The sequence below is a fragment of the Hermetia illucens genome, chromosome 4, assembly GCF_905115235.1.
Source record: "Hermetia illucens chromosome 4, iHerIll2.2.curated.20191125, whole genome shotgun sequence".
NCBI classification, from domain to species: Eukaryota; Metazoa; Arthropoda; class Insecta; order Diptera; family Stratiomyidae; genus Hermetia; species Hermetia illucens.
Window position 1 is genome coordinate 66,725,202 of NC_051852.1, and position 24,310 is coordinate 66,749,511.

General features: G+C 44.9%; 2 protein-coding genes across 2 annotated transcripts in view; one reads left to right on the top strand and one right to left on the bottom strand.

Annotated features, from left to right (window-relative positions):
* LOC119654317 (TWiK family of potassium channels protein 7-like) overlaps positions 1-24,310 on the top strand; it is a 439,773-nt gene that overhangs the window by 51,260 nt on the left and 364,203 nt on the right. The window lies entirely within an intron of this gene.
* Positions 21,423-22,160, bottom strand: LOC119653965. Its single transcript, XM_038059125.1, has one exon. The coding sequence runs from the start codon at positions 22,158-22,160 to the stop codon at positions 21,423-21,425; it is 738 nt and encodes a 245-aa protein (XP_037915053.1).

Below are 24,310 nucleotides of genomic sequence, written 5' to 3' on the forward strand. Positions count from 1 at the left end.
TCGGTCTGTCTTTTTTTTTTTGAGGAGGTGGAAACCTTCAAAAGACCCTGGCTTGGACACGCCAGCGAGGGGGATTCTTACCCACTAAAACGATCCCCGACTCCCCCCAAGCCCCGTGGAACCGCTGTACGGTATTACATCATGGGGCAGAGTCAGCTCATTTTAGCTTGATCCCCTTTCGTCTCTACGCGACGTACGTAACCGCGATTTTCTGGTCTCCTCTGCCTTTCGCAGTTCACTATGGATAGATACGACCATGGAGTTGATCGCATCCCAGTCTTCCTGACATGCTAGCATTCTTCGCACCAGATTGTCTGGTACGAGTACCTCTCCTAGAGTCTCCTCTAGGTTCTTCCTTTCCTGCACAGACTTTGGGCAGTGGAAGAATACATGCTCTCGGTCCTCTGGGACTCCATCACAGTTTGGATAATCAGGTGGGGTATCTAGTTTAAACCTGAACAGGTACTGGCGATATTCTCCATAACCCGTGAGAAACTGAGAAAGATTATAATTAATCTCACTGCGCCGTCTCTCCAACCACTCCTTGATGGCAGGGATTAGCCTGTGTGTCCACCGACCTTTTCCCGAGCGTTCCCAACGCTCTTGCCATCTATTTAGAGATCTCTCCCTTTCGACGTTCTTCGTCTACGATAAAGGAGAGATAGATTTCGCATTATATATATTCATCATCTCATCTGCTAGGATGTCAATGGGCATCATTCCAGAAACGACGAATGCTGCATCATCTGAGACAGTCCTGAATGCCGAGCACACCCTTAGGGCTGTCCTTCTGTAGACTGAACTCAGTTTATTAGTGTTAAGTGCAACCTTCAATGCCTTTTCCCAAACTGGAGCTGCATAGAGCAGGATCGAACTCACTACCCTAGCTATAAACAACCTGGAAGCGTGCCGTGGCCCTCCTACGTTCGGCATCATTCTTGCCAGGGCCACACTCGCAGTGGATGTTTTGTCATAGACATACTGCACGTGTGGCTTATAGCTAAGCTTCCCATCTATCATCACTCCCAAGTATTTGATCGCAGGCTTAGAAGTGATGATATGATTCCCAATTTGAATACAAGCAAAGTTTCTTTTCCGGCGCTTGGTGACGAGGACCGCTTCCGTTTTTTCCTCCGCTAGTGTCTGACCAGAACTCTCTAGCCAACCTTTAACAGCACTGATCGCTTCGCATGAGTATAACTCAGTATCTTCAAGATGCTTTGCGACAACAACCAGCGCTATATCATCGGCGTAGCCCACCACCGTGGCTTCCTCCGGAAGGGGAAGTTTAAAAACATCGTTGGATTTGATGTTCCACAGCAGTGGGCCCAGTACGGAGCCCTGTGGGACACCCGCGGAGACAACGTACTCTTGGGGTTCGTCATCGGTGTCATACCAAAGCCTCCGTTCTTGTAAATAGCTGTTGACAATAGCTGCAAGATAAGCGGGGATACCAATCTTCGCCAGAGATTCCCGTATTGGGTTCCAATTGGCCGAATTGAATGCATTACTCACATCCAGGGTCACTACTATGCAATATTTGCTAGTACTGTTCCTTCCGCGGATTGCATCTTCGGTCAAGCCAGTAACCATTTTGATGGCATCAATGGTTGATCTGGCTTTACGGAACCCGTACTGTCGATCTGAGAGACCTCCCTGGCTCTCGACAACGGGGGGTAATCTATTATAGATTATTAGATTGGGAGTAAATTGTTTTTCCACCAACTTTAATTTTGACGGTCGTGTCTTTCCTTCTTTTGCTGATTAGCACTAGTTCCGTTTTATGTTCAGCAAGTGATAGACCGGACTTTTTCAACCAGGAATTGATCTCCCATATCGCTTCATTTGCATAGATTTCGTCTAAGCGTTTTGCCACTATTGTTACCCCGATATCGTCCGGTAAGCCAATAGTTGTCACGCTGTTAGGAAGGGGTAGTGTCAGCACTCCGTTGTACATAATTAACCACAGTAAGGGACCTAAGACAGACCCCTGTAGTACGCCGCACGTCATTGGGAATAATTTCTCTCCATCGTCCGAGTCGCAATATAATCTTCTTGCAAGAAGAAATGCAACAACAATGCGGACAATGTACTTTGGAACCTTTAGTTTGATTAGAGCCTCTACGATTTTCGTCCACTTTACAGTGTTGAATGCATTTTTTACATCGAGTGTCACCACTGCGCAGCATTTGTCATCTTGTATTGCAGCGCGAGCCAGGCCAGTCACCATACTGATTGCATCGATGGTTGACCTCCCCTTACGAAACCCGAATTGGTTGTCGGATAGGCCTCCTTCCTTTTCCGCAACAGCGAGCAGCTTGTTGTATAATACTCGTTCAAATAGTTTACCAATGGTATTGACCAAACATATCGGTCGATATGAGGTGGGGTCTCCCAATGGTTTACCTGGCTTCGGAATAAGTATCAACTTTTGCAGCTTCCATTGCTCGGGGAATTCTAATTCTCTAAGGCATGCCGTAAAAACTTTGGCAAACATACCTGGTGCTGACCTGGCTACCACTTTCAGGGCGATATTCGGGATTCCATCTGGCCCTGGGGTCTTATTTTCAGGGAATTTCCTTGCTGCATCAAAAATTTTCTCTTCTACAACTTCAGGAATTTCGTCGGGGTTTATATGCACTTTAGGCAGATTTGTGTAGTTCATATCCTCTGGGAAGAGAGTGTCCACCATGTTTTGTAGGAATTTTGGACAGGTAATCGGTGGGGAGCGCTTGCCTTTCAGTGATGACATAACAGACCTGTAGGCGCCACCCCATGGATCAGAATCAGCTTCGGTACACATCCGCTTGAAATGTTCGGATTTGCTCTTCGTGATAGGCACTTGCAATTTTTTCCTCGCGTTCTTGTATTGCATGTGCAGCTCAACGAATTCAGGTTGATTTCTTCTGCAGTTCGCAAGTACGACATTTAGACGCGAGAATGCCTCTAGCAGTATTTGCCCCCTTGCATTTGTTTTTCTGCTTCCCCATTCTTCTGCCCATGAATTGAAATCACCGGCAATTATTTTGGGATTATAGCGCCTGGCATCAAAAGATAGTTTCTGAAGCAACAAAGTGAATTCCTTCAGCGTGAGGCTCGGGGCTGCGTGACAACTATGGATGTATATACCTCCTATTTTGGCACGTGTAAATCCGTTCTCTGGATGTTTTTTTAAATTTTCTATAGCACGACTTCCGCAGCTCCATATCGCGGCTTTGCTATTTTCGTCAGCTTCCCATATTCCGCTATGAAGATTTTCATATTGTTCGCATACAATAGCTACGTCGACATTATTTTCAAACACGCTCTGGGAGAGCAGGTCTTGGGCCGCTCGACAGTGGTTCAGATTTAGTTGCATAAACTTCATTTGTGCTTATTTATGAACGCCTTTCTGAATACTGGGCAATTACTGCTTCCTGTAATGTGGGCGCTGTCGCTATTTTTCATTTCGACACAGAACACGCATTTGGGCTTTCCGTTGCAATCTTTCGCAAAATAGCCTTGCTCTCCGTACTTGCGGCACAGACTAGATCTGTCTTGTGAGCTGGTACAGGCTTTCGCAATGTGGCCGAACTGCCAGCACTTAAAACATTTATGCACCTGACTTTGCTCTCGTATCCGGCAAACCACCCATCCAATACGAACTTTACCTGCTGCTATCGCCTTTTTTGCTGCTTCGACAGGAAGACTTATCGACGCTATCTATGTATACCCGTACGCCTTCCTAAGTCGTAGCACGTTGGCCTCGCTCACTGACTGTAGTCCTAATTGAGATTGCAAGGCTTCACAGATCTCCGACTTCGTGGCGATTTCATCCAAGTCCTTACATCCTATCACCACTCATTTTGATTGCCGCAGCCTCACCTAGTGCCACTTCGATTTTTTTTCGTAGGTTTTCGCCTACATCTTCACTCGCTTTAAGCTCCAGCAACAGATCACCTTTCTGCGTACGTCTGATACGCGTAACATTACCACTCAGTTCAGTCAGGGAGGTATCTGCTTTTACTTTACGCAAAATCTCCGCGTACGTCAGCTCGCTATTTTTTGTTATGATCAGCGCGTCTGGCCTGGCTCTCCTTTGCAACCGTTTCTTACCTTCTATTTTAATCCAGGTAGATTCTTCGGCGCGGTTAGTGGCCTTTTCCGGGTGGGCCGATAAGCTTCCGTCTCCTGTCTTCCTAGGTTGCGCCGGAATTGGTTTCTCCTTTTTGCGTTTCGCTGTCCATTGGGGTGAATGTACCTCTTCGTTGGGATCTCTTTGTCGCTTATTGCGCATTGCTGAGATGTCTCTTTCACCTTGGATACCTTCTTTGTCAAAGGGCCTCTTGGGAAGAGATGTTTCCACCATAGTTTGTGTTGCTACAGTAATCATGACTTTCTGTTGGCTGTTCGGCAGTATACCTTCTTCGCGTGCTTTTACATCCTCTTTAGCCTTAAAGTACGTCGCCCTGATAGAACGCACTTGGTCTTTGATAGCGTGATGGACGTTATTTCGCTGACCAACGTAGTCCATCAGATTTTGGATCATTGCTCCCAGCTGTGTGAATGCGTCAGCCTCATTTAAAGAATTGACTCCACCGCTGCTGCTCCTTTTATTCGACATCTGTTTCTCACTCCATTTCGCTGGAGGCGATCGCACTAATTTACCGCTCCGCTTAAAAGGATCCTGTCTGTTTGTCTGTCTGTCTGTCCCAGGCACTTTTCACAGAAACGGTGGGACCTGTATACTCCCAGACATACAGTGAGTGATATCCTCCTACCTTGAGATTTAGGGGGGGTCCCCATACATGCAAAAGGGAGGTGTACAAATTTTTTTCACCAAATATAGGCTAGTAGTACTTTTCCAAGCCGGTAGTACTTTTCGAAGCCGGTCTTAGTTTTGGGATTGGCTAAAAAGGCGGGGAGTGGGAGGGGTGCAAATTGATGATTTCTTTAACGGAGTCATTCTTAGAAACCACCCAACCGAAAAATCTGAAAAAAAATCATGAAGCAGCCTCTATATGGTGCCCAGGCCTCAAAGTACTCTCCATATCGATATCTGTTCAAATTAAGTTAATAACAGTATATTACCATATTTTTGGGAAAATTGAGTAAAACCTCTCGTAAGTTTATCTCAAAGTTAGTTGGTAGTAGTATAAAATATAATATGAAGCACATTATCTCCAAGTTTGATAAAAATCATACTATTAGTAACAAAGTTACAGTAGCTCAAAGTTGTCTTTACCGTGTAAATTTACAACCCGTAGTAACTAAACCGTAGTACTAAATCTAATATGCTAAATGCATATTCTTAACGGGCTACGTACAAATGGGATAGTTCTACACTCAAATATACAGCAAACAAAACCTTTCATACCTGAAGCGCCCAGCTTCCGGTTTCCCGACTTGTTTATATTTGATGTTGATTAAATTCTTGGCATTTGCTAATAATATTAAACTCAGTGTGTGAAGCGTATGAGGTTGATTATTATCATCTTAGTCCTCATTACCGCAAGAACTATAGAGAACGGCAGACGGATTTGGGACATGCGCTAATACGTCGATCACAAAGAACACCAGTTGGGGAATGCCACTTTATTCAGGTTGCATTAATGCGTGAAACAATTTCATTACGCAGTTCTCCATTGGCTGATAGCATTGACTCGAGATATTTAAATCGCTGAGTTCTGGCAATGGCAATAACCTGCCCTTCGAGATATTTAGATCGCTCAGTTCTGGCAATGGCAGTAACCTGCCCAGAACTGAGCGATTTCAATATCTCGGGTCAATGCTATAAGCCAATGGAGAACTACGTTATGCTCCTCACATAGGGAAACACAAAACGTTTATACCTGAAGCGTTAAGCTTCCGGTTTCCCGACTCATTTGTTGGCTGATATGACTGGTGTAATTCTGAGATGGCAATTCGTATATATTTTAGATGAATTTTGTGTATAAGGATTTTATAGTCTTCTACTAGTTGGATGTTTTCTGCCCTGATTTCCGCGTATCCTGTTTCGCTTTGAATTCTTTCGACAGTTAGAATGAAGTAGTATCAGGAGTTTTATTGTCCTCGGTGAATGGAGTTTTTTTAGGATATTTTTTGGTTTAGGATGTTTTGTTTTATTTGTTTTCTGAACATGTTATTCTATCTGAATGCTAATCGTTTACTCTGGGCTATTAGTTCCGCAAATTTAAGGGTGTAGATTCCGCAATCGTAATTGTTATTTTGTTGTGGAATGTTTATCTCGTTGATGGTAATGTAGTTTTCTGTTAGTTCTTCTTTTAATTTGTCAAGGGATACTGATTCAAGGTAATCTTGTAATTTTGATAAGGTGTAGTTATCATTGTTTCCTAATGAGTCGTAGATTTAAATTATTTCAGTTTTGTTATTTATTTATCAAATTCCAGTGGTTGTTTCCTACATGACTCACTCATTAGGATGAGATTGTATTCAAAAATGTTTTCGTTTTTTGTCCATCTTCTGATTGAACTGTATTCGTCTTTTATGAGTTTGTTGAAGAAAAATGTATTGAAAATTAGAATTTTGGGGAGTTTATTCTCTTCATTATGGTTTTTATGAGATTTAGGTAAAAATTTATTATATTAACGTTCAACCAGTTTTCTTTATCAAGGGTTTGTATATCGTTTTCGCATAGGGATAGTGCGAATTTTTCTATGGGGTATTTGGGATTAGTCTCTTCTCTTTGTTGTGGGGAGAATAATTCTTCTCTATCTCTAAAGTATTTAGTTTTTCTTTTTGTACGATCGAAGTTTATTTTTTTTTTGTCTTTTGGTGGGGTTATTTGATCATTTTCGTTTCTGTTTATTTCCTGAAGTTTGTATAATGGGTCGTTTCTTCGTCTAATTGTTTGTTTGATGAATAATTGTTTGTTGTTTATGTCTGGTTTGTCTTCCCGTTTCTTATTGAGTTTGTCACTCCATTTCTTTTTTCTGTTTCTCAACTAATTTGTCTTTATTTATTTTTTGGATTTCTACTGGTTTATGTTCTGTTGAATGAAGTGCTCTAACACACTTCAAGGCCTTGATCCAATATGGGTTGTTGTGCCAACGATTATTATTTTTCGAGTTATCACAATCTCGGCAGATGCCGAATTTTACCTATTGCTAGCACTAAGTGCCAAGCATTTAGGCTCGGACGATCCTACCTACTTAAAAACTAAAGGGGCGCTGGTGGTGGTGGCCGGTGGTAGGTCAATCGGAGAATCCGTCGAGAACTCCCCGCAACATCGAGCACGTATGCAGAATGGTGTACTTCTGCATGGTTTGAACCAGACTGTGCGAAAGTCCCAAAACATCAAGGGAAGCCGTAAGGGATGTAGGTACAATACCTGTAGCTGATAATATTATGGGAACCGCCCGCTCGAGACGCCAAATTTCTTTGATTTCACGAGCCAATGGCTCATAGTTCACCTTCTTCTCCACGTATTTGCGTTCGATGTTGGTATTATGGGGGATAGCAACATCAATAATATACGTGGAGCGACTTGTCTTGTCAACTAACAGTACGTTAGGCTTATTGTGTGCGGTATGGCGATCAGTCAGAACTTGCCGGCCCCAATACATGCTGTAAGCAGAACTATCAAGTACTGCTTCCGGCTCATATCGGTAAACCGGACATGTTCCCGTGATCAGCCTATGCTTGTATGCAAGGTTTTAATGGATAACCTTACATACAGCATTATGCCTGGCGATGTATTACAACGGTGCCATAACAGTACAGCCAGAAATGAGATGGTCCAACGTCTCTAACGACGAACCACACATTCTGCACTAGTCGTTCTCCACCCGTTCTTTCATGATGAGCTTCTTATAAGCTCGGGTGGCGACCACACCATCCTGAATGGCACACATAAACCCCTCCGTCTCAGCAAAGAGCTCCCCAGCACACAGCCATCTGTTCGGCCAATGCAAATCGTCAATTGGCTGCCAAAAACAATTCATGTGTTTACCGTGCATTGCCTTCGACTTCCATTCATCGATCCGCTCTTGGTCCGACTTCACCCCACTCAGAGGATTGAAAGATCGATCCTTCAAGTTAAGTGGAGTCAGCCCACAGTCTGCCTTACAGACAGCCGCATGCAAGGGACTCGCCTGCTCTTTGCTGTAAAAATAAGCGCGCAGCGAGTCGACTTGACGATGATGTTGTGCCGCCACGTCAACCACGCCCCTACCTCCGATGTCACGAGGCAGGTTCATCCGCTCCACAGCAGACTTTGGGTGATGCATTCGGAATTTGGACATAGTTGTCCGTATCCGCCGCTGGACGTATTCCGGATCGGTCTTCGTCAACGGCAATATTCCCAATGCATGAGCCAGTGAAGGGATAGCGAAGACATTCAACGCGCTTATTTTATTCTTCCCTGAGAGATGCGATTTCAGCACCAGCATTATACGTCGCAGGAATTCGGACAGCAGAGCATCCCTTAGATCACCAACTCGAGCATGGGTTCCTTGCAGAATTCCTAGATACTTGTAGAAGTCTGTCTCGGTCATAGCTTCGATGTGGAGGTCACCAATGCTATGTCCGGCATGCGGCTCGTGATGACCTTTGCGGATGGCTTGGATTCGACATTTGTCTAATCCAAACTCCATCCGAATATCACGGCTGAACATGTCTTTTATTCGCAACAGACTTCTAAGATGGTTGTCAGTACCAGCATACAGCTTGATGTCATCTAAGTACATCAAGTGTATCAGTTCGCACTTAGCACGTAGGCCATATTTTATTGCAAAACCATGCCCTCTAGCATCATTCAGTAGCCATGAAAGGGGGTTCAGTGCCATACAAAACCAAAGGGGACTCAATGAATCCCCCTGGAAGATGCCCCTCCGTATGCGGGTGGGCTCTGAGGTATTAGCACCCTCAGATGTACGCACTGATGCCACTGTACAAACGGGCAGATTGCAATCCTTAAATTGGTATCTATATCAACAATTATTAAATTGTTGGTGGGATAGGTACAATAGGTACAATAATCCCTAAATTATTGTACACCGAAAGGAGCAAGAAGAAAATACATTGCTTTCCGCTTTGCTTTGGCTTCTGGCGCCTTTTATTCCTATTTCATCGTTTTTATACAAAAAATCTTATAACTAACCAATTTACAATTTACACATTTATGTTTACATGACCTATTAATTCATTCTGGCACAAGCGCATGTTCAGCATTTTTTTTGAACTGCTATTATGTTGTAATAATTAATATTGTAATTGATTTGTGCGAAAGTAGACGAATGTGTCGATGCACTTATTAATTTAGCTTACTGCTATATACATAGTTATTCTTGTGTGATTCGAACATTCCGCCCACTTACATATGTCTGAAGTACATATTATAGAACAAGACAAAATTGAGAAATTTGTTATATTTGATTAGTATTTTATTAGCGTAGTATAATTTAGTTGGTTTTTAATTTGTTGGCGGTATGTCGAACCATTTTGTGGTGGGAAGCGGAAGTTGAATCGTTTGACTTCTTTTTCTTATAAAGAACAAAATTCCAGTGATGATAGTGCATGCTACTAGCACTGATACTCCGGCTGCAGTTCCATGGTGAACGATCGGTTTCCACGCTATTGTTTCGTCGTGCTCCTCAAAGTTGAATGCTTCCTGTATACGTTGTGCGAAGTTTTCAGCGGACGTTATGAATGAAGTGTTTAGTGTTGGAAACGTCGTTAGGTTTAGACTTATGTTTATGTGTGGTTCCTTCGGCTTGAAATAAACGCTGAATGTGGAACCCTTTTCCTCTTGGTCCGAAATTAATACGAATTGTGTGGTGTGGAGAGAGCATGATGGAGGTAGCTGGATGATGCCAGAATCCTTTAGGCTGTATTCGGGGCGAACTCCGTGACACAACGTGAATATAGTTGTTGGCCGGGAGCTTAGAAAAATCCAGGAATTCTTATTATGAAGAGCGATCCAAACTGTAGAGTTGAGCGTAAATATTTTGGAAATGCAGCTTTTGCCGGCCACGTTTACGTTTATGATGTACAAAGTGTCGTTTACGCTGGTCGCTCTATTGAAGGTAGCTTCGTCAAGGTCGTAGTATAGTTGTTTGTTGCAGTCAACCGCTAAGAATTTCGATGGAAAGTCCACAACCGCATACGTATCCTTTTCGTTGATTCGTTTAGGAGCTGCTGTCGGCTTTATGAGCTCGAACTGGTTTGCATCGATAATTTATAGATAAGCAAAGATCGTCAATTCGTTTTCTGTGTGTGTAGCCTCAATGCGATTCATAGGTATGTGATACACTTTATGCTGATCTGGTAGTAGTTGTTCGGTACGGTTAATCACCTCGTACAATTCTGCGATGTTTAAACATTCTATGACCCCATTTTTGGTGTACAAACTATTCAGAATAGACGAATACTTCTGATTCAGCTCAGATAGAGAATTTTCCGCTCGTTGATAGGTACTTAGAAACTGCAAGTTGACTTTATTATAATCGATTGTCGCGCTATACCATTTTGTGTATTCGTTAATGACGCTTGTTACATGGTTCAGATTACTGTTGAAGTCTGCCAGTTTTAGTTGCATTTTTTCATTGGTTCGGTTCGTTGTCTGTAACGCACTTAAAATCAGTTTTCCATGCTGTCGATTAGCTTGAATGAGTTTTTGTTGGTTTGTGTTTAAATTGTCGATGTCATGATATACTCTGTCATTAACGCCAAATAGTGTTGTCACAATGTCACCGAGTACTCCACGCCTTTTTCATGCATGCATAAAAAACAACGTGTGAATCTTCTGTTGAACCTCTTGATTTAACTCTTGTAGTTGTTGGCTGAGATCTGCACACTGTATTTCCGATGTAGCGACTCGTCCTAAGCGGCATAGTTTGTTTATCTTTTCGGCTACTGATGTTGCAGTTATGCTATTGTTTTTGACGTCATTCCATGGTATCGTTAGACTTATCCTGAGTATTCCCCTGTTCGTATATGCGTATCCTAGATGTTCGATGTATATTCCACTAGGAATTGATGTTATGTTCAATGCTGTACTTATCGATGGGAGGAGACACACTATGACCGACATGAGCAAAAAACAATTGAAAGGTGAAATTGATCATTGGCAGCATGTTTTCTTCGTAGTTGGTTCGTTGGTTGGATTAGCAGTTCATCGTTTCCGGTTGACTGTCCTGTTTGTTCGCGGAGGCATGTTCATTCTTGTTCCAACCCTCTGGAATGTTCACTGGATGGTGGTCTTCAATAGGTAGAACCGCTAACTTGACGATTGGTCTCTTGGTAATACGGCCATGTAATTTAATTGTTGCTACGCGAACTAGACCGTTTGCACCAGGATGAACCTCAATGATACGAGCTAATGGCTACTTTGATGGAGGATAATTCTCCCTCTTGACTAATACCAGTTGTCCGGGTTCCATGTTCGGCTTTGTCTTCATCCATTTTGGCCTTTGTTGCAACCTTGAGATGAACTCATCTGACCACCGGTTCCAAAATTGTTTTACAATTTGCTGTGTCAGTTTCCATTTTTTCAGCAGGTTTAGTTGTTCGTTCGGGGTTTCTTGCGGGATTGATATGAATGGTTCGCCAATCAAAAAAATGCGCGGGAGTGAGTGCTTCCAGATCATTAACGTCGTCGCTGATGGGCATGAGTGGCCGACTGTTAAGAACTGCTTCGATCTGGGTGAGAACCGTATACATTTCCTCCATTGTTAGCAAGCTGTTACCGATTACTTTCTGCAGGTGAAGTTTGACTGACTTTACTCCAGCTTCCCATACTCCTCCGAAATGAGGACTGCTAGGGGGTATGAAGTGCCAGGTGATTTTGTCGTTAGCTACCGTGGACTGAACGGTTTTCATCATCTGCATGAACTCGTGCTTTATTTCTTTACTGGCTGCTACGAAATTTGTACCACAATCAGAATGCAAATCCGAGCACAAACTGCGCCGGCACACAAATCGTTTGATTGCTGCAAGGCACGCTTGTCCAGAGAGAACACTCAAAACCTCCAAAAGAATGGCTTTGGTCTTCAAGCAGATAAAGAGTACTATATAGGATTTCATCGTTTTAGCGCCTCTGCCTGATGACCATTTTAGTTGCATTGGCCCAGCAAAATCCAGTCCGCAGGTTTTGAAGGCTCTTCCAGAGATGACTCGTCTTTCAGGTAACGCTCTCATTAACTGTTCTCCTGGCTTTGCGTTTGATTTAAGACAGGTTATGCATTTGTGGATGCATGTTTTTACCAATTTCGAAGACAATATCCAGTTCTGTCTTCTGATTGCTGCTTGGGTTACTTGATTGCCTCCATGCAAAGTGCGCAAATGGTATGCTCTTACGATCAATTCGGACAACTTACAGTCAGGACTTAGAAACACTGGATGCTTACGATCATCCGATAATAGTGAGTGTCGCAGTCTTCCCCCCACTCGGAGGATCCCCTCAGAATCAGTGAATGGTACCAGCTGGAATAATTTTGAAGTAGCTGGAACTGGTTGTCCCTTGTCCAACCTTTCTATCTCATCTTTGAAAGATAGTGCTTGGGATAGCCGTACACATGCCATTTCAGCGTTGTTGAGTTCTGAAGTTGTCAGGGTTGCAGGTTTTGCAATAGTTGGTGACTTAAAGGCAATATGCCACAATTCTAGTCAGTTTTGCGAAGTCGGAGTACCTCCCCAGTATACTATCGTCGAAAGTGAACTTCGCAACCTTCGCAACTTTGCAGGAGGTCTCAGGCTTCCTCTCGAGTGTTGTGGTAATGTCGATTGCCTTGACGAGTAGTTGATTGGTTTGTGTTGCAGCCACTCGGGTCCGTTCCACCACAAGCCGCTTTTGCGGAGCTGAGAAGCAGTCACTCCCCGTGACGCTATGTCCGCCGGGTTCCACTCTGTATCGACGTGCCTCCATTGACTGGAGTTGCTCGTTGCCTGGATTCCGCTCACCCTATTTGCAACGAACATTTTCCACCTGGCTGGGTGATCACTCAACCAAGCGAGGACAATGGTCGAATCCGTCCAGTAAAATTCAGCTGTGTCGGCAGGGAATTCGCAGGCTCGCTTCACGTGGGGGGGGTACTGACTGTACCTTTAAAGGTGCCACTTTCGATTTCGATGTTAATATGTTCGCAGATACCGTGCCATCCGGATGTATTACTCGAACGTAAATCACCGCTGCAAAAGCTGCCATTGACGTGTCGCAGAAACCATGGAGTTCTACCTTGTTGCGATTAGACGTCTGTATGTATCGTGGTATTTGAAGTTGTGATAACGCTGGCCATTCCTTCATGTAGGTCAGCCACTCGATTTTCAACTAGTCAGCTACGGGCTTATCCCAACTCCGCCATGCTATTAACATATGATAGTATGCTGGTCCCAAGCCCAGGTAAAGGAGAAGGGTTTGAGGCAACGTACTCTGTACTATCCTCAGTAAAACAAAAATAAAATGCTGAGATCAGGGAAAGAGATAAATAGAGTATAGTTGGAGTTATTCTACTATGCTAAATCCTACCTGATCTCTCTTGGTGACAGGCCCCGCGACAGGTCGACCAAGAAAATGCATAGAAAGTCGTTACAAACATGATGATCGGATTAAGTCACAGGCCTCGGAGAAATGCTAGGGCGTCCACCTCAGTCGACGCGGCAGGACGGGCCCCGGTCCTGTCGAGAAATGGGCAAGGCTTCTTGACGCATGGACGGCGTCAGGACGTAAGCAAGTTAGTCCGCACACAACGAACAAAACAAATACGTGTCTGCACGCTAAATGTTGGTACCCTAACTGGACAGATCGAGGAATTCGTAAGAGTCCTTCGGAAAAGGTGCATTGACATCTGCGCTCTGCAAGAAACCCGATGGTCTGGTTCCAAAAGCTGCGACATTGAACGCGAACGCGGTAAAAATGACTACAAACTTCTCTATTTTGGTAACCCACACACTCAATATGGTGTTGGCATTGCCATCTCAGAGGGTTTCCGTGATGCCATTAAAGAAGTCGAACGATTTGATGATCGGCTGATGAAGCTCACTATTATATCAGCTGATCGCACTATTCACTTCTTCACCGCGTACACACCACAGACAGGTCGACATGATGCCGAGAAAGATGCCTTCTGGCAACTTCTCGATGAAAAGACTTGTCACGTGCCTGCTGACGAATACATAATCATTGCCGGCGACCTTAATGGTCATGTGGGTGAAAAGGCAGACGGTAACAGGTGCCATGGGGGAAAGGGGTTCGGAGCGCGCAATGAAGATGACGAGCGTATAATCGATTTTGCGGACACCCATGACCTTGTACTTATGAATACATGGTTCATCAAACGATTGTCTCATCTTCCCACATTCTATAGTGGGAACAATAAAATGCAAATCGACTATATTCTCATAAGACGTCAACATTTTACCACTGTCACTGATTGCAAAGTCGTTCCCTATGAGACCATCGCACCTCAACATCGGCCGTTGATTGCTGTCCTGCGAATTAAGCCACCGAAAAAACGGCGTGAGCAACGCACTGGCCCGCCGCGCATTAAATGGTGGCGATTTGGTGAGAAGAACGAAGAAACGGTCTCACTCATACGATTGCCAACCATTTCGAATGTGGAAGAATCATGGAACCAAATGAAAGACACGATCCACAAAGCGGCCTCGTCAACCCTCGGGGTCACCAAGCTGGGTAAGCGGTACATCAACCGAGATACTTGGCTTTGGAATGATGATGTTGAAATGAAGGTCCGTGAAAAGAAACGCCTCTACCACAAATTTCTCGACGATAAAACGCCTGCTAATTGGCAAATTTATAAGAATGCCAACCGGGAAGCAAAGAAAGCGGTCGCTGTCACCCGAGCGAACCATTTCAAAAATCTTTACGATAAACTGGACACTCGAGATGGCGGGAGAGATCTGTTTCGACTTGCTAAAAGCCGTGATGAACGCACACAGGATATCGAACACTTCTGTTGTGTTAATGACAAGAACGGTACTTTGCTTACCAACCGTCGAGCCGCAACGGATAGATGGCGAGAATACTTCGAGCAGATTTCAACTGAAGAATTTGCTCATCCTCCACTTCCACAATCATTGCCGACATTTGGAGCAGTTCCACCAGTCAGCGCAACTGAAGTCGAGGAGGCAATAAAACAAATGAAATCGGGGAAAGCAACAGGACCTGACGACATCGCATCTGAGCTCTGGAAAGCGAAGAGCTCGGACCCAACACTGTGGCTCAGTGAATTCTTTAACCGGGTTATTCAGGAAGGAAGAACACCATCTGACTGGCAAGAAAGTACCACTGTTCCAATATGGAAAAAGAAAGGTAGCCCAGCAGAATGTTCAAATTACCGTCCGATCCGGTTACTTTCCCATACCATGAAGATTTTTGAACGCATTCTTGACAACCGTATTCGCGAAATCGTTGAAATAACCGTGAATCAAGCCGGATTTGTCAAGAACTGCGGAACTACTGACGCAATACACGCTGCGCGGTTACTCATGGAGAAAAACCGTGAGAAGCATCGCCCTCTTTACATTGCCTTTCTGGATCTAGAGAAAGCGTTTGACCGTGTACCACACGAACTCATCTGGTATGCTTTACGACAACACTTCGTGCCAGAAGAACTCGTGCGCTGGGTTCAATTGCTCTACCACGATCCGAAAAGTAAAGTTCGAAGTATGGCGGGTGCATCAAAACCGCTTCGTGTCTCTGTTGGAGTTCATCAAGGAAGTGCCCTCTCACCACTCCTCTTTGTCCTTGTTATGGAGACCGTCACACGGGATATCCAACGTCCAGCGCCCTACACACTGCTTTATGCAGATGATATTTTCCTAGCATCTGATAGCAAAAATGATCTCGAGCAACTTGTTCAAAAATGGTCTCAGTTTGAATTTAAACAAAACTGAATTTTTGACGACCGATCCCCATGAAACAGGCACAATCACTGTCAGCGGCAGTGATCTGCCCAGAACTGAGCGATTTAAATACCTCGGGTCAACGCTATGAGCCAATGGAGAGCTGCGTTATGAAATTGCTTCACGCATTAACGCAACCTGGATGAAGTGGCGTTCCACAACTGGTGTCCTTTGTGATCGACGTATCAACGAACGTCTCAAATCTAAAATTTACCGCAATGTCGTCCGTCCAGTCGCTCTCTATGGTTCTGAGTGTTGGCCGACCATAAAAGACAATGAACGGCGTCTCGCGGTAATGGAGACGAAGATGCTACATTGGACTAGTGGCGTCACACGTTTAGATCACATCCGAAATGAGGATATCTTCTTCTTTTTCTTCAGCCTTTGTCCCGTTCACAAGCGGGGTCGGCTCGTCGTGAACGGCTTCGCCATTTGGCTCTATCGAATACCTGATCTGGGTGCAATCTCGAGGCTTTCAAATCCCCATCCAGCGTATCAAGCCACCGTTGCTTAGGTCTGCCTTTTGGACGTTTACCATCGACTTCGATGTTCAGACCAATCTTTCCAAGTGAATTCTCGTTTGCACGAATTGCGTGACCATACCATCGAAGACGCCTCTCTCGCAACTTTTCCACGATCGGTGCAACCCCATAACGATCGCGGAAATCCTCATTTCGGATGTGATCTAAACGTGTGACGCCACTAGTCCAACGTAGCATCTTCGTCTCCATTACCGCAAGACGCCGTTCATTGTCTTTTATGGTCGGCCAACACTCAGAACCATAGAGAGCGACTGGACGGACGACATTGCGGTAAATTTTAGATTTGAGACGTTCGTTGATACGTCGATCACAAAGGACACCAGTTGTGGAACGCCACTTCATCCAGGTTGCGTTAATACGTGAAGCAATTTCATAACGCAGTTCTCCAGTGGCTGATAGCGTTGACCCGAGGTATTTAAATCGCTCAGTTCTGGGCAGATCACTGCCGCTGACAGTGATTGTGCCTGTTTCATGGGGATCGGTCGTCAAAAATTCAGTTTTGTTTAAATTCAAACTGAGACCGTGTTGCATGAGGCGATCATTCCATTTTTGAACAAGTTGCTCGAGATCATTTTTGCTATCAGATGCTAGGAAAACATCATCTGCATAAAGCAGTGTATAGGCTCTGGACGTTGGATATCCCGTGTGACGGTGTCCATAACAAGAACAAAGAGGAGTGGTGAGATGGCGGTTTCTTGATGAATACCAACAGAGACACGAAGCGGTTTTGATACACCCGCCATACTTCGAACTTTACTTTTCGGATCGTGGTAGAGCAATTGAACCCAGCGCACAAGTTCATCTGGCACCAAGTGTTGTCGTAAAGCATACCAGATGAGTTCGTGTGGTACACGGTCAAATGCTTTCTCTAGATCCAGAAAGGCAATGTAAAGAGGGCGATGCTTCTCACGGTTTTTCTCCATGAGTAACCGCGCAGCGTGTATTGCGTCAGTAGTTGCGCAGTCCTTGACAAATCCGGCTTGATTCACGATTATTTCAACGATTTCGCGAATACGGTTGTCAAGAATGCGTTCAAAAATCTTCATGGTATGGAAAAGTAACCGGATCGGACGGTAATTTGAACATTCTGCTGGGCTACCTTTCTTTTTCCATATTGGAACAGTGGTACTTTCTTGCCAGTCAGATGGTGTTCTTCCTTCCTGAATAACCCGGTTAAAGAATTCACTGAGCCACAGTGTTGGGTCCGAGCTCTTCGCTTTCCAGAGCTCAGATGCGATGTCGTCAGGTCCTGTTGCTTTCCCCGATTTCATTTGTTTTATTGCCTCCTCGACTTCAGTTGCGCTGACTGGTGGAACTGCTCCAAATGTCGGCAATGATTGTGGAAGTGGAGGATGAGCAAATTCTTCAGTTGAAATCTGCTCGAAGTATTCTCGCCATCTATCCGTTGCGGCTCGACGGTTGGTAAGCAAAGTACCGTTCTTGTCATTAACACAACAGAAGTGTTCGATATCCTGTGTGCGTTCATCACGGCTTTTAGCAAGTCGATACAGATCTCTCTCGCCATCCCGAGTGTCCAGTTTATCGTAAAGATTTTTGAAATGGTTCGCTCGGGTGACAGCGACCGCTTTCTTTGCTTCCCGGTTGGCATTCTTATAAATTTGCCAATTAGCAGGCGTTTTATCGTCGAGAAATTTGTGGTAGAGGCGTTTCTTTTCACGGACCTTCATTTCAACATCATCATTTCAAAGCCAAGTATCTCGGTTGATGTACCGCTTACCCGGCTTGGTGACCCCGAGGGTTGCAGAGGCCGCTTTGTGGATCGTGTCTTTCATTTGGTTCCATGATTCTTCCATATTCGTAATGGTTGGCAATCGTATGAGTGAGACCGTTTCTTCGTTCTTCCCACCTAATCGCCACCATTTAATGCGCGGCGGGCCAGTGCGTTGCTAACGCCGTTTTATCGGTGGCTTAATTCGCAGGACAGCAATCAACGGCCGATGTTGAGGTGCGGTGGTCTCACAGGGAACGACTTTGCAATCAGTGACAGTGGTAAAATGTTGACGTCTTATGAGAATATAGTCGATTTGCATTTTATTGTTCCCACTATAGAATGTGGGAAGATGAGACAATCGTTTGATGAACCATGTATTCATAAGTACAAGGTCATGGGTGTCCGCAAAATCGATTATACGTTCGCCACCTTCATTGCGCGCTCCGAACCCCTTTCCCCCATGGCACCTGTTACCGTCTGCCTTTTCACCCACATGACCATTAAGGTCGCCGGCAATGATTATGTAATCGTCAGCAGGCACGTGCCAAGTCTTTTCATCGAGAGTTTCCAGAAGGCATCTTTCTCGGCATCAGATCGGCCTGTCTGTGGTGCATACGCGGTGAAGAAGTGAATAGTGCGATCAGCTGATACAATAGTGACCTTCATCAGCCGATCATCAAATCGTTGGACTTCTTTAATGGCATCACGGAAACCCTCTGAGATGGCAATGCCAACACCATATTGAGTGTATGGGTTACCAAAATAGAGAATTTTGTAGCCATTTTTACCGCGTTCGCGTTCAATGTCGCAGCTTTTGGAACCAGACCATCGGGTTTCTTGCAGAGCGCAGATGTCAATGCACCTTTTCCGAAGGGCTCTTGCGAGTTCCTCGGTCTTTCCAGTTAGGGTACCAACATTTAGCGTGCAGACACGTATTTGTTTTGTTCGTTGTGTGCGGACTAACTTGCTTACGTCCTGACGCCGTCCATGCGTCAAGAAGCCTTGCCCATTTCTCGACAGGACCGGGGCCCGTCCTGCCGCGTCGACTGAGGTGGACGCCCTAGCATTTCTCCGAGGCCTGTGACTTAATCCGATCATCATGTTTGTAACGACATTCTATGCATTTTCTTGGTCGACCTGTCGCGGGGCCTGTCACCAAGAGAGATCAGGTAGGATTTAGCATAGTAGAATAACTCCAACTATACTCTATTTATCTCTTTCCCTGATCTCAGCATTTTATTTTTTTTTTACTGAGGATAATACAGAGTACGTTGCCTCAAACCCTCCTCCTTTACCTGGGCTTGGGACCAGCATACTATGTTATGGGGTTGCACCGATCATGGAAAAGTTGCGACAAAGACGTCTTCGATGGTATGGTCACGCAATTCGTGCAAACGAGAATTCACTTGGAAAGATTGGTCTGAACATCGAAGTCGATGGTAAACGACCAGAAGGCAGACCTAAGCAACGGTGGCTTGATACGCTGGATGGGGATTTGAAAGCCTCGAGATTGCACCCAGATCAGGCATTCGATAGAGCCAAATGGCGAAGCCGATCACGACGAGCCGACCCCGCTTGTGAACGGGACAAAGGCTGAAGAAAAAGAAGAAGCTACGGGCTTATCCCAATCCAGTTTCTGTAGCCACAACCTTTGGATAAATATCTTGCTAACTATTATGATGGGTTGGATCCAACCAAGTGGATCGAATAATCTTGCAGCATTGGATGTAATTATTCGTTTCGTAACTGGCTCGTTCGCTGAGATGTAAGGCAGTTTCACTTTAAAGGTGAATATGTCGTCTCTAGAAATCCATTGCAAACCCGATGTCTTGATGTATTCTCTAGATTGATGTCGACTACGTCAGACGTTTCGCGGTCAGCGGTGCTTACATGCTTCTGAACCTCCTCATAATTCGTGGACCATTTGCGAATGTTAAATCCAGCTTTTTTGAGAACGGTGACGATATCGTTTTGCAATTTCGCTGCACCTTCTAGGGTCGAGGATCCGGTCAGCAAGTCGTCTGCATAGAAGTCCCATTTGATGCTTTCACTTGCTGATGGTGATATGAATTGCTCGTCTTCAGCGACCTGTTGTAGTGTACGTGTTGCTTGGCAGGGAGCACTGGCGGTGCCATAAGTAACTGTCCGGTAGTGCTTTATTGGACCTTGGGGTTCTGGTCTCCAAACAATTCGCAGTAAGTCGCAGTCTCGACTGTCGACGAGTACCTGTCGGTACATCTTCCCAATGTCAGCGGCCAATGCGTATTTATGCCTCCTCCATCGCAACAATATTTCAAAGATGGTGTATTGCGTACTTGGTCCCACCATTATGATATCGTTCATCGAGGTGCCGGAGGACGTTTTATGGGACGCATTGAATACGACGCGAACTTTCGTAGTTGTGCTCTCCTCTCTAACCACAACATGATGTGGCAAATAGTATGAGTGTCTGCAAAAAATTTCTGCGGACGGGAGCTCGCTCATATGCCCCAATTCCAGATATTCTTTTAGGAATGCATTGTACTGCTCTTTGAGCTCTGGATTCCGTTCGAGTTTTGTCTCTGTCTGGCGGAGGCGTATGACAGCGTCTTTTAATGCAGTATGATCGAGGGTGTCATGTCAGGCTTAATCGGCAATCTGACTATGTATCGGCCTGACGTTGGATCCCTCTTAGTAGTTCGGATGAACTGCCTCTCGCAGCCTGCTTCCTCTTGGGTGAGGATTCGCTCTTGTGGCAACTCTTCCTGATCCCATAATTTTCGTATGTCAGCATCTAGCTGTTCGATGCTAACCATACTGATGGAAGGTTTTGCTTCTCGTGTTACTTGGTGGACAGGCCCGGACAGGATCCAACCGATTTTGGTTTTTTGAGCCAAAACTTTGGTATGCTTTATCCGGATTACGCCATTTTCCAATAGATCGCTATAAACGTCAGCATCCGGGAGCACGTCGATCTTCCCCGGAATGTGATACGATGAGTCAGCTAAATCCTCCTGTCTCAATTCAGCTATCTTACATGGTGTCTTGGACTGGGGAATATTGTCCGTTATATGTGTTACTACGACAAGAGATAAGTTGAAACATCTTGTCGACCATTTCTCTTTGCATTGAGCAGATATCGTTCCCTTACTGCTCGTTGAATAACTCCCGATGCCGCGGATTGTCAGGTTTGTCGCTCGACGTGGTAGATGAATATGCCTTGGCTGTCCTTTACTAGAATCCTTGCTGTAGCCAATAGAACAGCCGTAATGTCGACGCCACTGTTGATAGCATTCAGCGATGAAAGTTCAAGATGCAACTCTATTCGACGATGCTTGGTGTAACATTGAGTTATGCTTTTTTCCACACAGTTTGCACCTTTTGCGTGATGGGCAGTTCCTGGCTGCATGAGCCTCGTGCAAGCAATTGTAGCACAGCCGCAAAGATGCTACCAACTCTCGTCGTTTGGCTATGTCTGAGTTAAGAAATGTGTCGCATTGGGAAATTCGATGATCGCCCTGGCATACTCGGCAGACGGCTCCCGTTGCTTGTGCTGAGGGTGCCCCTACTTTCACCGTCTTGCGTTGTGTAATCTGCATTGCTTCCAGTATTGTAAACCGTTGATGCAAGAAGGTCGTGAGTTGTTCCAAATTTGGTATCTCGTTCGAAGAACCAATAAATTTCTGCCATTCAGAATTACTTTCAGTGTCCAATTTTTGTTGTAGGATGTAAACCATGATTAAGTTGACTAAATCTGCTCCCAATGATTCAGTATTGGCACGGAATTGCTCGGTCGTGTCCAATATGCGCTTGATACATATCGCACTAGCTGGAGTGCTGGTCGGTAAATTCCATATGCCCTTCATGTAGGCATTCCCGATGGCCCTCTTGTTATCGTATCGTTCCTTCAGTAACTTCCATGCTGCCGCATAATTATTCTCTGGTAGAGTGAGGTGGCGTATCAATTGTTCTGCCTCGCCTTTGACCGACGCACAGAGATATTGAAGCTTCTGCAGACCATTTAACTTGTTGTTGTCGTGCACCATGACTTTGAATAAGTCATGGAATGCTGCCCACTGAGTGTAGTCGCCGCCGTAGCTGGGTATTTCAATCCTTTCCAGCCTCACTACGTTTTCGCCTGCATCTGGAGCCTTTTGAACTGCTCTCCGCAGCTATGTAACCGGCAATGTTTTGACGGAATACCACCGAACATTCGCCCCAGGTATCCTCGACCTCCTCGTACTCTTTCATATACTGCGCAAGCAGTGCAGCATGCTGACCCCTCACGGCCTGCACCCTGCCGTGCAAGGCTTCGCAGTTCGCCCATGCTTGCTTTAGCGTCTCCTCTCGAAATTGAAAATATTGTAGGTTGCATCGCGTCCTCGAATCCTTCTTGAAGTTTCGAATCAGACGAAGAACCTCCTCCAGATTGTGTCGTTGCTCGCTGACCACGTTTGTTGTGGATGCTGAACCTTCTTGCTCTGCCTGTCCCGGAGCCATTGTAGTATGCGGTAGTATCGACGAATAACTGAATGTGTAGGATATCTGAAACTATTGGCTCCACGGACCATGTACAAACGGGCAGATAGCAATCCTTAAATTGGTATCTATATCAACAATTCTTAAATTGTGATGGCTGCCGGGATAGGTACAATAATCCTTAAATTATTGTACACCGAAAGAAGCAAGAAGAAAATACACTGCTTTCCGCTTTGCTTTGGCTTCTGGCGCCTTTTATTCCTATTTCTTTGTTTTTATACAAAAAATCTTATAACTAACCAATTTACAATTTACACATTTATGTTTACATGACCTATTAATTCATTCTGGCACAAGCGCATGTTCAGCATTTTTTTGAACTGCTATTATGTTGTAATAATTAATATTGTAATTGATTTGTGCGAAAGTAGATCAATGTGTCGATGCACTTATTAATTTAGCTTACTGCTTACATAGTTATTCTTGTGTGATTCAAACAGCCACCCTTCCATGACTGTCGCCAAAAACTTTATTAGTTTCGGATCAATGCGATACAGATGTACGATATCGATTAGCCAGGTGTGCGGAACGCTATCAAAAGCCTTGACATAATCGTTATAGCAACTAAAGAGGTTTCTTTGGTCTCTAATTGCTTGTCCTACAACTTTCGAGTCTATAATGAGTTACTCCTTGCAACCCCTTGATCCAACTGAGCAGCCCTTCTGCTCCTCGGACAGAATGTTGTTGGTCTCGAGGTGCACATTGATCCTTCTATGGGGTCCTGAACCGTGTCCTTCTTAGGGATAAGGTAGGTAATCCCCGCGGTGAGGAAGGGTGGAAATTCCTCCGGCCGACTCATGACCTCATTTATACTGCGTGCCAACCGACTGTGTACGCTGGTAAATTTTTTATACTAGAAATTCTGCACCCGATCCAGACCTGGGCCCCTCCAGTTCTTCGAGATGTTTATGGCTCGTCGAACTTCCTCTTTGGTAACATCCACAAAATTCATGCCTAATGTATTGGCATGGCGGGTGCCTTCCGCGGTGATCTACTCAGCATACTGGGCAGGTAACCCCCAAAGTCCACCCCAATACTCTTTCGCGCCCGTCACCGAGAACTATATTGTCTGGACGCTCTATTGGGATTCGTTGAGCGATCTGAAAAAGCTCCGCTCGTTCCTCGCGTATGTTGCATTCTGGATACCTCTGGAATGACTTTCACCACACCGTCGTAACCGACTGCATATGACAGAAAGTTTCTGCTTTAGTGTGTCCAGAATTTCAACTACGGGTGTCTCACTGGAGTTGGCAGAGTTCCGGTTAACCCTCTGCACTTTATTTCTCACCCGTCTGCTAGCATTGCCAGTCTAGCAATGTCCTGCCTTAGTGAGTATCGCCGACGTTCCAGACGAATTTTCTATGGTGGATCTTTCTGGTCACTCAAACCAATAACACGAAAGCGAATCTTCTGACCATGCAATCTGATAGCCGCAACTGCACCACAATACACAAGTGATTGTAGTTGCAGCAGAGACATATCAGCACACAGCCGAGATGCAATCTCATTATTGATTTGAGATAGAATTCCCGGAGTTGCTGGAGATGCATAGAGCTTGGGAATACCTGGTCTATGCAAAGGATCCATATCCGAGAATTCTATACACGCTCTTTGGAATTCGTCCTGAACCTCAGCGGAAACCTCAGCTGGGCGGTGA